The sequence below is a fragment of the Clarias gariepinus genome, chromosome 18 (assembly GCF_024256425.1).
Source record: "Clarias gariepinus isolate MV-2021 ecotype Netherlands chromosome 18, CGAR_prim_01v2, whole genome shotgun sequence".
In the NCBI taxonomy this organism is placed as follows: Eukaryota; Metazoa; Chordata; class Actinopteri; order Siluriformes; family Clariidae; genus Clarias; species Clarias gariepinus.
This window is the reverse complement of record NC_071117.1, coordinates 26,581,810-26,596,799: the sequence shown is the minus strand read 5'-3', so window position 1 is coordinate 26,596,799 and position 14,990 is coordinate 26,581,810. Positions and strand designations below refer to the sequence as shown.

Genomic DNA, 14,990 nt, shown 5'->3' with positions numbered 1-14,990 from the left:
AGTGCCTGAAGAGCAGCTTTTGCTGTCAGCTTGATCGATGAGCTCGAGCAAATTCCATAAAGTGTGCAATATCCCCATAAACGAGCTGTCAAATGAATGACTGAAAGACAAACATTTATTTCCTCAAAGCACACCGACACATGGGACATTAGGCCCAAAAAGCATATGGGGCTAAATGCACGCCGGTTCTTCTTCACTGGTTTCTTGAAGGTAAGCTAGGGGAAAATGAATTGGTACATTACCTTCATGCCACCTACAATACGCACTTTAATTTATACTGGAAATAAATGACTTTCTACTAAATAATGCTGAATACAAGGTAGAATACAAGACTCTAGAATACAAGACTCTTTTTAAATACTGCATTTTAACATCACATTAAAACTTTAATATTCTGCTGCTCTTTGATTTTATATTACTTTAAAAAAATTTTGTATGCCATATTTTATATAGATCATCCTATAAATACTGCTCGGAGAAGTCTACATGACAAGCTCCCTTCAAACAAACAAGCTATGTTTATTGTTATTATTATTATTATTATTATTATTATTATTATTATTATAATAATAATAATAACAATAATAATAAACATAGATTGTTTGTTATTTTATATTACTATTATTATTAATAATAATAATAATAATAATAATAATAATAATAAAAATAATAACGTGCACTGTTATTTTATTTCATAAAATATTTTATTTTATTTTATTTAATTGCTTGGATGCAAATTCTGTTAAATATAATAGCAAATTAATAAAATATATTAATACAAGTATTAAACTGCATTGTTCAGGATATGTGTTCTGTTCTGCTGCCTAAGTATTTATCTGTTCTTCCTCCATTCATTCCTATATATATATATATATATATATATATATATATATATATATATATACATATATACATACATACATACATACATACACTATATGGACAAAAGTATTAGTCCAAACCTGGAATGAAAGGGCTTTCTCCAAACTGTTGATGTCTTGGTCTACTGAGACATTAGGATCACCTTTCACTGGGGATAAGGGCCCTAATTGAAACACCTTTATTCAATAATGAACAGGTTTGAATATACTTTTGTCTATATACGTATGTACATACATGCCTGGTTAAAAAAAAAAAAAAAAAAAAAAAATGTGATGGGTGCAATCCTTCCATCAATTAGTTGACTGAGACATCTACTTATTTACTCATCCATTTCAGCACAATGGTATATTACACCCACTGTATATATGCGGTAGCAAAAACTGTCCTGCCTTTAAGTAGCATCAATAATTTTTTTTTTTTAAAGAATAGAAAAAAGTGTCCTATTTCTCTCATTTTTAAGTCTGTGATTTAGTGCGAACACATTCATATGCATGCTGTTGAGTTCATTAATTCAGCTTTAAATAATTCAGCCTTGACTTGTACTTAAATGTTAATGAGTCTCTAACAGCCAAGCAGAAGCTGTGGTCCTGAATTTCCTAATAAGTTGTTGATATGATACAACAAATCTTTCGTGCATAAATATTAGTCTGGCTCTCTGGCAGTACAAGGTGTATGCAAATTTATCGTGTCTAAAATCGCTGGGCCTTGAACATCTTTCCTGACTTCTTATTAGTGTTATTTGGACATGTGTCGTAATTATGAATGATTCAATTACCGTACACCATAATCTTTTACGATTAAGAAATGTGTCAGGAAGATGCTAGAATTAATTCCGCATCCCATGCTAAAACGAACTGTTAGTTCCTACTTGCCAGGAAGTCGTAGGTTTACACAATTAACATTATGAAGTGAGTAATGCCGTTATTATTTATATTTATATGTATGTCCTGGGAAATCGGTGGCTCAGGTGTAGGATTCTCGCCTGCCATGCCACTGGATGCAGTGCCGTGCCTTAAGCCTGGAAAAAATGGGATGCTTGAGTCAAATCTGTAAATCCTATCCTATGTTGTTGTGCGGATCAGCTGTGGCGACTCCTCGCCATGAGCAGTCGACAGACTAACACAAACATACGTGTGTCCTGTTAGAGATCCTGAACGGCGGTGTGTATGTGGATCAGAACAAGTTCCTGTGCCACACGGACACCATCCACTGGCAGGACATCATGAGGAACCCTCGCGCTGAGCTTCTGGTGGTGCCGTCCAACAACAGCGGCTTTACATGTGAGTAAACATCGCACACCTCATACTGTATTTGTGCAAAGTTACAACTGATTTGTTACGACTAACATCCTGATTTGTGTTACTTGCTTCTTTAAACTAGAATTGAGAAAATGGGGATAAATCCAGGTGTAATAATAATAATAATAATAATAATAATAATAATAATGTGATGTGTGTCCTTATGACTTATTGGTTCCTTGCATGACAGACCTCGGGAACGTTCCTGCTCCTCTAGGAAAAGAATTTAACAATCTTTGAGCCGTGATGGTAAGGTATGGTGAACACTTGATGGGTGAAGTGTGAAAAGAATATTACCAATCTGGCACATCTGGAATTGAGTCTCTTCACAAATATAATGGGCCCGAAACTTTCCTGTCATCCATGAGTACTCGGTACTGCTGTTTGGCCGCTGGGTCCCTCCATATCTTTCCTTTCATTTCGAGATATTTCATGCAATTTAGATGCGATGTGAATCCAACACAACTCGCTTGAACGATTCCTCAAACCCAATCCTACAGTGAACGTGGTTTGACGTTTCTTTAGTTCCAGGGAATTAAACCCATTTACTATTAATATACTGTATGTCTATAGAGACAGAATGAAGAAAAGTTTGTAGCGTCGATCGTTCCTGCCTCTGTACAAACCAAACTGTTAGAAAAGCCTTATTTCGTTAGTGGAAGGACAAGTCGTGAAATGATATTCAGCACTTCCTGTTTAATGTGTACAGTTACCTTTTTAATAAGCCCTTGTATAGGTGTTAAACGGTACTTGACACCCTTTTCATGCTAAATTAATTTCAGCGTTTTTCTCCCCTAATTACGCTGCCATTTGTATGTAATCGACTGCGTAGTCATTATGAAGCACATTTAAAGTAGGTCTTTAGTGAAGTGTAATTATTTTTAACAGACTCTGTTTTGTCAGGAGTGCACACACACACACACACACACACTTATAGACACATGCTCACTAACACACACACAGCACTGAGAGATAGAAATACATATTAATGTCTGTCAACTCACTTTTATCTCTATCAAAACAAACATATCCAGTGTTTGCAACAGTCGAGGGTAAAGCCGTATACGTGTTGTGCTTTGCTATTGCTTAGGAATGTGACTCTTGATTTGAAAGTAAGCAAAGAAATGTTTAATGTTGCACGTGAATGAGAATTCGTTTCAGATTTCCAACACTATAATCATATTTTTTTACATATAAAAACAATCAAAAACATTTAGAAAAGACATGTAAATGAAGCAAAATATGAAATAAATAGACATTGAACCTCACTTAACCTTAATTCATGATTGCTCTTGGCACGAGGTTGCTTTAAAAACCAAACTGAAAGTGGCTCTGTTTTCTTCTTGCTACCGTCCTTGATAACATTCTTGGTACCCATGGTGCTTTGCCTTCACTAAATCTTGCACAAAATACAAAAAACAGACACACAGCAAAAAAAAAAATTTACCTTCCGGACATACATGCAACTTAGCCGACGTTCGGTTTGGCTCAGTTCGGTCGCATGCATGGCGAAAATGCTTCACGTGACGAGGCGAATTTCAGTTCCTAAGGCCAACATTCGTAAGGTGGGACATTCGCATGTCGACGTGCTGCTGCATTCATCTTTCACTCACTCACTCATCGTCTATACCGCTTTATCCTGTATTTACTGTATTCAGACCACTCAGATCGAACCAGAGGAGATCAGATGTGATAAAACATTAGTCACATTTAAATCCAGACTCAGAACACATCTGTGTAGCTGTGCATTTATTGAATGAGCACTGGGCTACTGTACGTTCGAACCGACTGCATAATTTTATGTTTACCTAATATTTTAAATTGTATTATTTTTATTTTAAATGAAATTTTTAATTGAGTTTTAATTAGTTCTCTATTTTTATTTTAAATAAAATGTTCATTATTTCAAAAAGTTTTATTGCTAACAGTTTTTTTTTTTTTATTTTAAATGAAAAAAAAATCTTCAAAAAGTTTTTATTGCTATTATTCTCTATTTCACTTTATAATTATTTTCTTTTCTTTTATGTAAAGCACTTCGAATTACCATTGTGTATGAAATGTGCTATACAAATAAACTTGCCTTGCCTTGTATTCAGGGTCGCGGGGGGCCTGGAGCCTATCCCAGGAGACTTAGGGCACGGGGCAGGGTACATCCTGGACACAGTGCCAATCCATCGCAGGGCACACACACATACTTGCACATACACACATTCATTCATACACTACGGGCGATTTTGGGAACGCCAATTGGTTTAAACTGCAGGTCTTTGGACTGTGGGAGGAAACCGGAGTACCTGGGGGAAACCCACCGAGCATGGGGAGAACATGAAAACTCCATGCACACAGAGACAGGATTCGAACCACTACACCACCCACTGTATTCCTTTTGTACTCCATATTAATCAGGTTTGATGTTTTTGTCTCCACAGGTAAACGCTGCCATCGCTACTGTAACGGACGGTGTTGGGGTCCGTATGAGGATCAGTGCCAGATCTGTACGTACACGTCCCAGTCATTACAGTGTTTGTTTTTTGTTTTTTTTGTACTCCAAAAGGCATGCAATCTCATGTCAGTTCAACTGGCTTGGTGTCGGGATTACAACCAGCATAGAAATGTAATAACAGAAAGGATTTAAAGGTTAAGGAGTGGGATTTGGAGTTTTACCAGGAACAAGGTGTGTTATTAAACTATTCATATTGTGTCGTGCATGTGTTTATGCGAGTATTATTGGGAGCTGCTTTGTGGAGGCACTTGTAGCTGGGTGGGAAAAGTATTAACAGAATTATTTTTAAAAGTATTACTATTTATCTATATATCTATATCTGTTTAAAATAATTTTTGATGTATTGCCCAGCCCTACCCCATGCATTACCTTTTCATTCGAAAAAGTGAACTAAAGATGTTAAACATAATAGTTCACGCTGAAGGTTATGTTTTGCCAAATAATAAAAAATAAGCTGTGTCATACTGTAGATGCCAAAAACTATTCATTGTTATATAAAATATTAACGCGAAATTGTTAGGATCATCAACTTAAGTCAACAAAAACATTTTATTTTGGATAAAGTTATGAAGTAATTGAACAAGTATGACTTCTTTTCCAGTAAATCACACTGCATTGACAACAACAACAACAACAACTACAACAACAACAAAGGGCAATATTTTGTTAATTAACCCACATTACACTACACTGCCAGTCAAAAGTTTGTACACCCTTAATTCCATGGTCTTTCCTGATTTTAATTAACTCCAACTCTAAATGAACGTCTCCTCTGCAGCAGAGCTCAGTTTTGGTCTCGCTTTCCTGGGAAGGTCTTCATGAGAGACAGTTTCATCATGGAGCTTGATGGGTTTTGCAAATGCACTCGACACGATACTGTTCTTGTAAGAACTCTTCGCAATAGGCTGACCTCAATGTTTTAAAATAACCACTGACTGTTGTTGTTGTTGGTACTTAATTACATAATGCCATGTGTGACACTGCATGTCATAGTTTTGAATTCCCAGTATTGTTGTAGAATGTAGAAAATAAATCTAAACTTTTGTCAAATTTTATTAAAACACAAGGAACATGCTGTAATACTGTGGACGGAGTCCAGCAGACCAATACACCCACTGTGTAAGGCCTAATGCGCTCTCATGTACCATTTCCTGTAAATAATAATAACCACAGTAATAATATTTACTTTGCTGGATTAATCAGGCCTATTAATACATAATCAAACTTAAACAAGGAGCCTATCCCAGGAGGCTTAGGGCACGAGGCGGGGTACACCCTGGACAGGGTGCCAATCCATTACAGGGCACACCTTCATACAGTACATTCACTCACATGGCCATTCACACTCTAGGAGCAATTTGGGAACGGCAGTTAGCCTAACCTGCATATCTTTGAAATGTGGGAGGAAACGGGAGTACTCGGGGGAAACCCACCAAGCACAGGGAGAACTTGCAATCTTCATACACACAGAGACGGGAATCGAACCAGGACTCTGAAGGTGCAAGGCAACAGTGCTAACCACTACACCACCGTGCCGCCGTGATGAATATTAGTAAACTTTAAATAAAAATATAAATGCTATGCTTTATTATTCATAAGTCTTTTGCTCTTTTTTTATTACGATAAAAAAAGAAAATGTTATTATTTAGTTTGTATTTTCTATCCAGTTTATTTTAGTTCAAAGAAGTGTGATCAAGATGATGGGGAAAAAAAGCCTGGTTAAAAAGAAAAAAATCTGGCAAACTCATAGACGTGAACATCACACAGGTCATTTACATAATTTTGATGAAAAAAATCAACTTCAGTACCTCCGAAACCCAAAGAACTTTCCTCTCTTGACTTAACTAAACGCTACATTTCTGACAGCCGTGTAGCGCCCGATCACAGCGTTTATTAGTGTCAGAGTTTTTATTCTGCGAAGCTCTTTCTCTGGGCTATGAGTAAGTGCTACATTGAGGCGAAAAAATACAAACAGGTTATGTCAGACACATTCATCATGAACTCCTGAGCTGTATAATAGACAGCAAAGGGAGGCCGTGGAGCAGAACGCTTGATCGCTTGGCAGCTCTTTTGAAAAATCGCGACAAGGTCCGTGCATCCCTCGTTGCCTTCTTCCTCCTACATGTTGACTCCTCCTGACTCCTGCAGCTTTTCTAATCAGAGTCTCGGTTCCAACGATAACTCTATTGGAGGTACGGATCGCAGCGTGGGCGATAATTGCAGAGGGACTCGCCAAGTTCAGGTTGAGAGAAGCTTCCAGATCCGCAAACATATTGATGCGACTGACACGCTGTATTTAAACAGTTACAGTAATTGCAGGGAATTTCCGCAGAACAGCAAAGAGCGACACATAGGCTTTTTTTTCTCTTCCTGGTTTTACACAGCACATGCTGGAGCAAGTCAAAATAATGTACAGTATCTGGTGAGTTAAAGGTGCGTTAGGTAAGATGAGTCGTTATTACTTCTGAAATTAGGCGACTAATAGTTTGGTGGGTTCGAGATTTGTAAGATTCCCCTCCATGTATATGAAGCCCCGCCCCTAGGATTTACAGTGGCCTGAAATGTTAAGAACCCAAACAAAAGGAATTTAAAGTAAATACATTAATGCACCCTTAATGTGTGAATGAACTTCTCGTGGTTTTAAAGGTCTATATCAGTTGTTATAAACATACTATTCTTTTATTTCTATAGCGCTCATCCTGTGCAGGCACGCGGGAGGCTTAAAGGTTAGCCTAGGAGCTTCAGGGTACTAAGCAGGGTACACCCTGGACAGGGTGCCAATACATAATGGCACAAGCACACCCACACCACAGGCAATTTGGAAAAACTAATTGGCCTAATCTGCACATCTTTGGACCAACCAAGCACAAACTCCACACACAGAGACCCAAGGCGGGAATCAAACCCTCCACCCCTGAGGCACAAGGTCATAGTGCTAACCAGTACGCCACCATGCCGGCCAGCTGTGATGTAGCTTAAACAAAATGATACAATTGATTGATAATACAAAATATGTGTGTTTTTCAGTAACGAAGACGGTGTGTGCTGAGCAGTGTGACAGTCGCTGCTTCGGTCCGTACGTCAGTGACTGCTGTCACCGCGAGTGTGCCGGAGGCTGTTCGGGACCAAAACACACCGACTGCTTCGTACGGCCTCTTTTTTTTAATATATATAATAATAAAATATAATACGAGGGACATTCAAGTCAAACCTGGACTTTTGAACTAGATGGTTGTTTTATGTTTTTTTGTTTCTATGATAAAATGTTAATAGGTACATTAGTTTTGCAATGTGTTTATGCAATTCTTTTGATTGGCGGAAATAAATACATGAATAAATAAATAGTACTTTTGCTTCCTTAAATTAATGTTTCTATAATCTATTCAATAGTGAAAAAAAGAAAAATAAAGAAGGAAATTAAAATAAATTGTCAGTTTAATATTTAGTACATTTATGTGGTAGTAAATATTTATGGAAATTATTAAACATAAATTAAAAAAATAATTTTTATGAGTATGTTTAGATAACAAAATTAAATAATTTAAATAAATAATTTCAGATTTTTGTTTCTTACTTTAAATTAACTTTTTTCTTGAAAAAAAAAAATATATATCAACACAAATAATGTATTTACAATAAATTAAATGTATTTAAATAATACATATCTTACTTTTTCATTATAAATTGTATAAATCAAACAAACAAATGGTTAATTTATGTAAATATATGGTACCATAAGGCCAATTTTACACTATGTGGCTTATGTGGTTAAGATCAATTGTAATACTTTACAGTATCTAATTTAAGCTCAATTATATTGTGACATTAGCATAAAGTCAATAATAGCCATTGGACATCTTGTTTTCTACCGTATAACTTGCTCCTATTAAGAGCTTTGTCAAAAGTCTGTACAGTAATTTAGTTTTGTTTAGAATATTTAATGCTGTGACCTCTTTGTGTACTAAATTTGTTTTTTCCTTAGGCCTGTACGAACTTTAACGACAGTGGAGCGTGTGTAACCCAATGTCCACAGCCTTTTATTTACAACTCCACGAGTTTCCAGTTAGAGCACAATCCCAATGCCAAATACACGTACGGAGCGTTCTGTGTCAAAAAATGTCCATGTGAGTGCCATACACCCTGTTTATACACCCTTCAGTCCTGTTCACTGTGTTTATACTGTATACAGTACCATGCAGTGTTGTTCAGTGTGTTTATACACTATGAAATGCTGTTTACTGTGTTTATACACCCTGAAGTGGTGTTCACTTTGTTTATACACCCTGAGGTTGTTTACACAACCTGTTATATTCTCTATTTTATACACTATGCAGTGCTGTTCACTTATTTTAAACACCCTGCAGTATATGCTCTGTGTTTATACAGCCTGCAGTGCTGTTCATTTGTGATCAATGAGAGTGGGGAAGACAGCATCTAAACATACCAGTTTACCGTAATATTCTACGTCCATGGTCCAGATCTGATCCTTTACCTAAGGCAAATCTATTTACAAAAATGCTTGGCTAAATGAATAGGTTTTTAGCCTAGACTTAAACACTAGACTGTGTCTGAGTCCTGAACACTAATTTAAAGACTATTCCATAACTTTGGGGCGTTGTAAGAAAAAGCTCTGCCCCCTGCTGTACATTAGTTTTCATAATACGCCATACTGTTAAGCAGCCTGCATCCTTTGATCAAATTAGGCGTGGTGGATCGTAAGACACTAGCAGTTCACTCAGATACTCAGTGTGAGACAATTTAATGCTTTATACGTCAATTGGAGCATTTTAAAATTGATGCGAAATTTCACAGGGAGATAATGCAATGTGGATAAGATAGGGGTGAGGTGCTCATATCTTCTGGTTCTAGTAAGGACTCTCACTGCTGCAGTCTGGACTAACTAAAGCTTGTTTACTGTATGCACTTAAAGTAGTTGAACAACCAGACAGTAAGGCGTTACAATAGTCCAACCTAGAGGTGATAAAAGCATGTTTTTCTCCATCATTTAGAGACAATATATTCCTTATCTTGGCAATATATTTACTGTTGTAAATGATGAAATAGAAAGGCCATTTAAGGTTACAGTGGGATCGAAAAGCTTGCTTCTATTTGCCTGTGGTCCTATGACTAAACCTTCTGTCTTATCTGGATTAGGCAGAAGAAAGTTAACTAACATTTAAACTCTTATGTCCTGCACACATTGCTCAATTTTAGTAAGCTTTTTTTTTTTCTTATCTGGTTTTGCTGAGATATATAACTGTGTGTTATCAGCGTAGCAATGAAAACTTATACCAAGTTTATGAATTATGTTGCCCAAAGGAATCATGTAAAGAGAAAAAAATCAGTGGGCCTAAAATGGAACCCTGTGGAACACCGAACTCCACTTAAGAACATGCAGAATAGTCATCATTTTAGATCTACGGACTGATAACAATCAGTCAAATAGGATCTAAGCCAGTTGAGGGCCGTTCCCTTAAGCCCTACTACATTTCCTAATCTGTAAAGCAGAATACTATGATCAATGGTGTCAAAAACTGCACTGAGGCAGATAATAACCTTCACATTTATTTCCCCAGATAACTTTGTAGTGGATCACAGTTCCTGTGTTCGAGCCTGTCCAAGTAACAAGATGGAGGTTGAGGAGAACAACATCAGGATGTGTGTCCCCTGTACTGACATCTGTCCTAAAGGTGTGTACAGTATGAGAGGAAGGGATAAAATCAACATTAGCAAATCAGGCAGATATAAGGATAGATACAACAAATATACACTTAAATAAAACATGTAGATACAAACACTTTTCTGTGAAAATGTGGTATAGTGTGATTCTATTAATGTCTTGACATGTTTTGATTCTTCTATACCATAGAAAATAGAAGAACTCATATTCTCCAGCATGCACAGTAAAACCTAACAGCTGTTTTCTTTAAAGACTTTTGCACAGTACTATAAGTAAAATAGTTCTTAGGTTTTACTGAGTTTGCTGGAGAATATAAGTTCTTCTGGTAACTTTGTTACACTCATGCCTTTCTATGCAAATTCCAGGAGTGTACATTAGGTTTTTTGTTTCTATCTGAAAACTGGTCTGTCTGGTACTATTTTTTTCCCTTATAGCCATGCATACATTCTCCTGTAATGTTATTTATTTATTAATGTTTAAGTTATATATGGAAATACTGAATAATTTTATACATAATTATGCAGACATGATAAAAATATATAACAAAATTGGTACAACATATAATATGATGCCTAAGACTTCTGCACACTATTATATGTGCTAAGGAACGCTGAAAAATATTCTTTCCTATTGTTACATAAACTGGAGACTCTTTCTGCAATAAAATTTACCTAATCTATAAAACAAAAAACAAACAAACAGACAAATAATATTTCTTTTTATTATATTTTCATTTTTTTTTTTTTTTATATTTAAAAACATTTGGCTGTCCATTTATTTATTCATTTATTAAATTACTTAATTTATTAACTTGCTTGTTTGCTTTCAATTGTTTGTCTTTTCATATAATTATTTGTCAATTCTTTTTTGCTCCTTCATTTATTTGCTTGTTCATTCCTTTTTTGTTTGTTCATTTGTTCACTTATTTTTAATTGTTTATTGATTAATTTACCTGTTTATGTGTTACACATAAATATCATGTTTTATTCTCAGTTGACTTTAGCTACCTCTTTACCCATGCTGATCAGGTTGAAAGTGTTTTATTTTCTTCTACTTTTTGTATTTGAGTGTGTGATGGAATAGGGACGGGCAGTTTACACATGGCCCAGACCGTCGACTCGAGCAACATTGACAAATTCATCAACTGCACGAAAATCAACGGCAACCTGATTTTCCTTATCACTGGAATTAAAGGGTGAGCCTAGTTGTTGTAGATGACATCCGATGATTCTGTTTATTAAAATGTTGTAAGTGTTATCTGCTTCAGGAGTGATTGCATTATTCTAGGGTTCTACACAGTTGCTTTATTATTTACAAACATATAAAACAAAAACTGCTTTGTTTGAGTAGATTTTCCACACACACACTTTTGCTTTATCGTGACGTTGCACATTCTATCTAAATGCTAATGTTTTACATTTTTATATTAAATAAAAAGGAACGTGTTTTAAATACAAGACCAAAAGAAGTGAGTAGGTTTTGTGGTAAGAGTTACTTGTGCTTTGGCATTTGATTTTATCCAATCATGCATTTAATGATAATTAAAGGTGCGTCATTGGATATACTGTCCAAAATTTTAAAAGTATCAATATAAAGTACAAATAAACTACTTTTAATACGTAAGCTATTGTACCTACTGCAGCAGAACACAAGCTCAATGAAGAAACTTTCTTCAGCTCTCTTTAGCTGTTAGATGAGGCTAGCCTTAAATTTAAATTGTTAGCTAGCTAAATACAATGCCGACTTTAAAATGACACTTGAAAAATTTATTATTATTATTATTATTATTATTATTATTGTTTAGAATTTGCTTTTTCTTATGTATTATTTGTCCTTATTGCAGAGACATGTACCATGGTACCGCGGCACTGGACCCTGACCGTCTGAATGTCTTCCGCACTGTCAAAGAGATCACAGGTGAGTTCACTGCCATTAGAAACACTGCAATTATAATATAATGTTACATAATGTATAACCTGTAATATAATAAAAAACTTTATGTTGTATTTAATAAAATTTGTAAAATTTAATAGAACATGTTGAAAAGCAGTAATATGGCTGTTGTATTTCTGAATTCGTGTTGCATGTTGTCTCATTTTGTGGTTGTGATTTTTTTTTTAAGTGTGTTGTATTTAAAATGTAGGATTTTTGACTTTGGTGTTTTGTATGTTGCAGTGTCTTGGTTTTGCTTTTGTGTTTCTAATGTGTTTTTATGTTTTGATTCACTGTTGTGCTTTAAATTTGTTGTTAAGTTTCTTGTACTTTTCTTGTTTTTTTGTAGGTTTAACATGCTGTTCTATAAGTTAAACAATGAATAAAATGTTTTATAGAACTTTAGTAAATCAGTGTGCTAAGGGGGAAATTCTATAGTAAATCTGTTCTGCAAAAGAGGTTCTATATAAATAGATTGGTAATGGGATAGTTTTATTGTTAAGGTTTACACCAGGCGCTCCGATGCAACCCTTCCCATTTATCCTAGCACTGAAAGGCCAACCACCATTATATAAGGATGGGCATGTGATGCTCATGAAAAACGTTATGTCCTCATTCTCTACCATGTTTGGATTTAGAATTTTGTAAAACGTCAAGGCCATAGCAGAAGTTTTGAGTATTAAAAGTATAAAGCACATTTAGAAGCAAAAGTCTTTTTGCAGGTCAATATAGTTTTGCAGAACTGAGTGAACAGAACATCAAACAGAGTCTCAAAGCAGAAATTCTGAAATTCTTTAAGTATTTCTCCCCCAGTTTATGGTGTTCTAGAGGACATGCATCTTAAAGCAGAAGTTCTAGAGTCCTAGTGCATGTCTACAAGGTTTTATTAAACTGAATAAAAATTATATGGAACATCCATCTCCAAGCAAATGTTTTATAAAATACTAATGAAGAGCTTTAAGAGTTCTGTAGAAATAAATAACAATAAAATAAATAATATAATATAACACAATAATAATATAATATATCTCAGAGCAGACATTTTATAAAGTCCTGTTGCAGGTCTATAGATTTATACTAAGCTGAGTAAAAAACTAAAAAACATATATTTTGAAGTAAAGGTTTTCTAAAGTCTTATTGCAGGTAAATAGAGTTCTATAGAACTGATAAGAATTCCATAAACCACACAGTTCTAAGAAAAGGGCTTTTAGAGTGATCCATATACTGTAGCTCTAAAGAACTTTGTAAAAACCTACAGAACATGTTGGATAAGCAGACATTCGACAGTATATAGCCTTTCTTCAGGAAACTATAGAAGCATCACTAAATAGTGGACCGCGTTCCAGATCCGGACCGAGTGATAGTCCTATCCGGACCCTGATGCTTTTCTAATAAAAAAAGAAAAATTAATGTATAAGTAATCTAGTGCCTTTTTCTTGAGGTGTACGTGTTTTTTTTTTTTTTTTTTTTCAATTTTTGCCCTGTATAGACAGAGTGTGTGGAGGAAACAGACGGAACCACGACAAGGCATGGCTCAAAAAAACTGTACAGTAACTTCAATATATGTTTGTTCTTCCTGAAAGACCTGTTTCCCTCATATGTCCTGAAACCATAGCGATAATAAAAAGCACCTCTATGAAAAAAAAAGAAAAAAGCAAACAAACCACAGCAAAAAAAAAGAAAAAAAAAAACACAGGTTAACAAATATATCCACAGCAGAGGTGAGGGTGTGCAAAATACCTGAACTGAGAGCCTGGTATAACAAAGCAACCAGACCCCTTTCATGTTGATTTATAGCCCATCAGTGTGCAAATAAAAATTCAATATAGATTAATTTATGGTTGTTGTTTGTATTCCATATGCATGCAATTAAATATATAAAACATACATTTTACAGCAGAAGTTCTAGAAAGTCCTATTTTAGGTCTATAGAGTTCCATAAAAAAAAAAAAAAAATCTTATTGTTGGTCTTGTATACTAAATAATCTTCAGTATGCTTGGCGAGTTTCCTCTGGATACTCCAGTTTTTAAGACATGCAGAATACCTGCGATGGATTGGCACCCCGTCCTGGGTGTATCCCGCCTAGTGCCCTGCCCTAAGTCACCCGGGATTGGGTCCAGGCCCCCCATTTCCCAGTATATAGATGATGGTATAGATGGTTTTGGTATAGATGGTGAGTGAGTGAATATTTTTTATTTCAGGTCTCTTGTTTTTAGGTTTGTTAAGATGTTCAGTTCTCACATTTGTTTTTGTTGTGCATGCTTAATATTTTTTTTATGTGTGTGTGTTTTGGGTTTGCTCATGCGTTTTTAATTTACTGTAGTGTTTTGGATTTGCTTCAGTTGTTTTTTGCAATTATAGGGCAAAGTAAATACCAAGGACACAAAAAGATAAAACACCAACAGCATTTACGAGCCCTTGGATAATTGTCGTCTTTTCTGTGTGACTTAAAATCTGTAAAAATTGCCTACCCTTCTGTAAGAGTAGAGGCAGTTCAATTGGCAGTCAGAACCAGTCTGTATAACACCCTGGGTGCTTCCGTGTTAAGTTTTATGGGTTAGGAGAAGGGATTTCTTTTGAAAATGACAGAAAATGGGTGACCAGAGAGCATTAAAACGAGAGGGTGAGAACTCTAGCATCCGAGTTTCAGATGTATTGGAGTGTGGAGACTGGGGATGGGGAGTGCCACAATAA

General features: G+C 35.5%; 1 protein-coding gene across 1 annotated transcript in view; it reads left to right on the top strand.

The window, feature by feature from the left end:
• Nucleotides 1-14,990, top strand: part of LOC128506441 (receptor tyrosine-protein kinase erbB-4-like) — a 110,532-nt gene that overhangs the window by 79,543 nt on the left and 15,999 nt on the right. Inside the window, exons 4-10 of the mRNA XM_053476872.1 lie at nucleotides 2,028-2,162; nucleotides 4,610-4,675; nucleotides 7,711-7,829; nucleotides 8,666-8,807; nucleotides 10,260-10,373; nucleotides 11,432-11,558; nucleotides 12,207-12,280. Coding sequence (XP_053332847.1) covers nucleotides 2,028-2,162; nucleotides 4,610-4,675; nucleotides 7,711-7,829; nucleotides 8,666-8,807; nucleotides 10,260-10,373; nucleotides 11,432-11,558; nucleotides 12,207-12,280 — 777 coding nt within the window. The remainder of the gene's footprint in view (nucleotides 1-2,027; nucleotides 2,163-4,609; nucleotides 4,676-7,710; nucleotides 7,830-8,665; nucleotides 8,808-10,259; nucleotides 10,374-11,431; nucleotides 11,559-12,206; nucleotides 12,281-14,990) is intronic.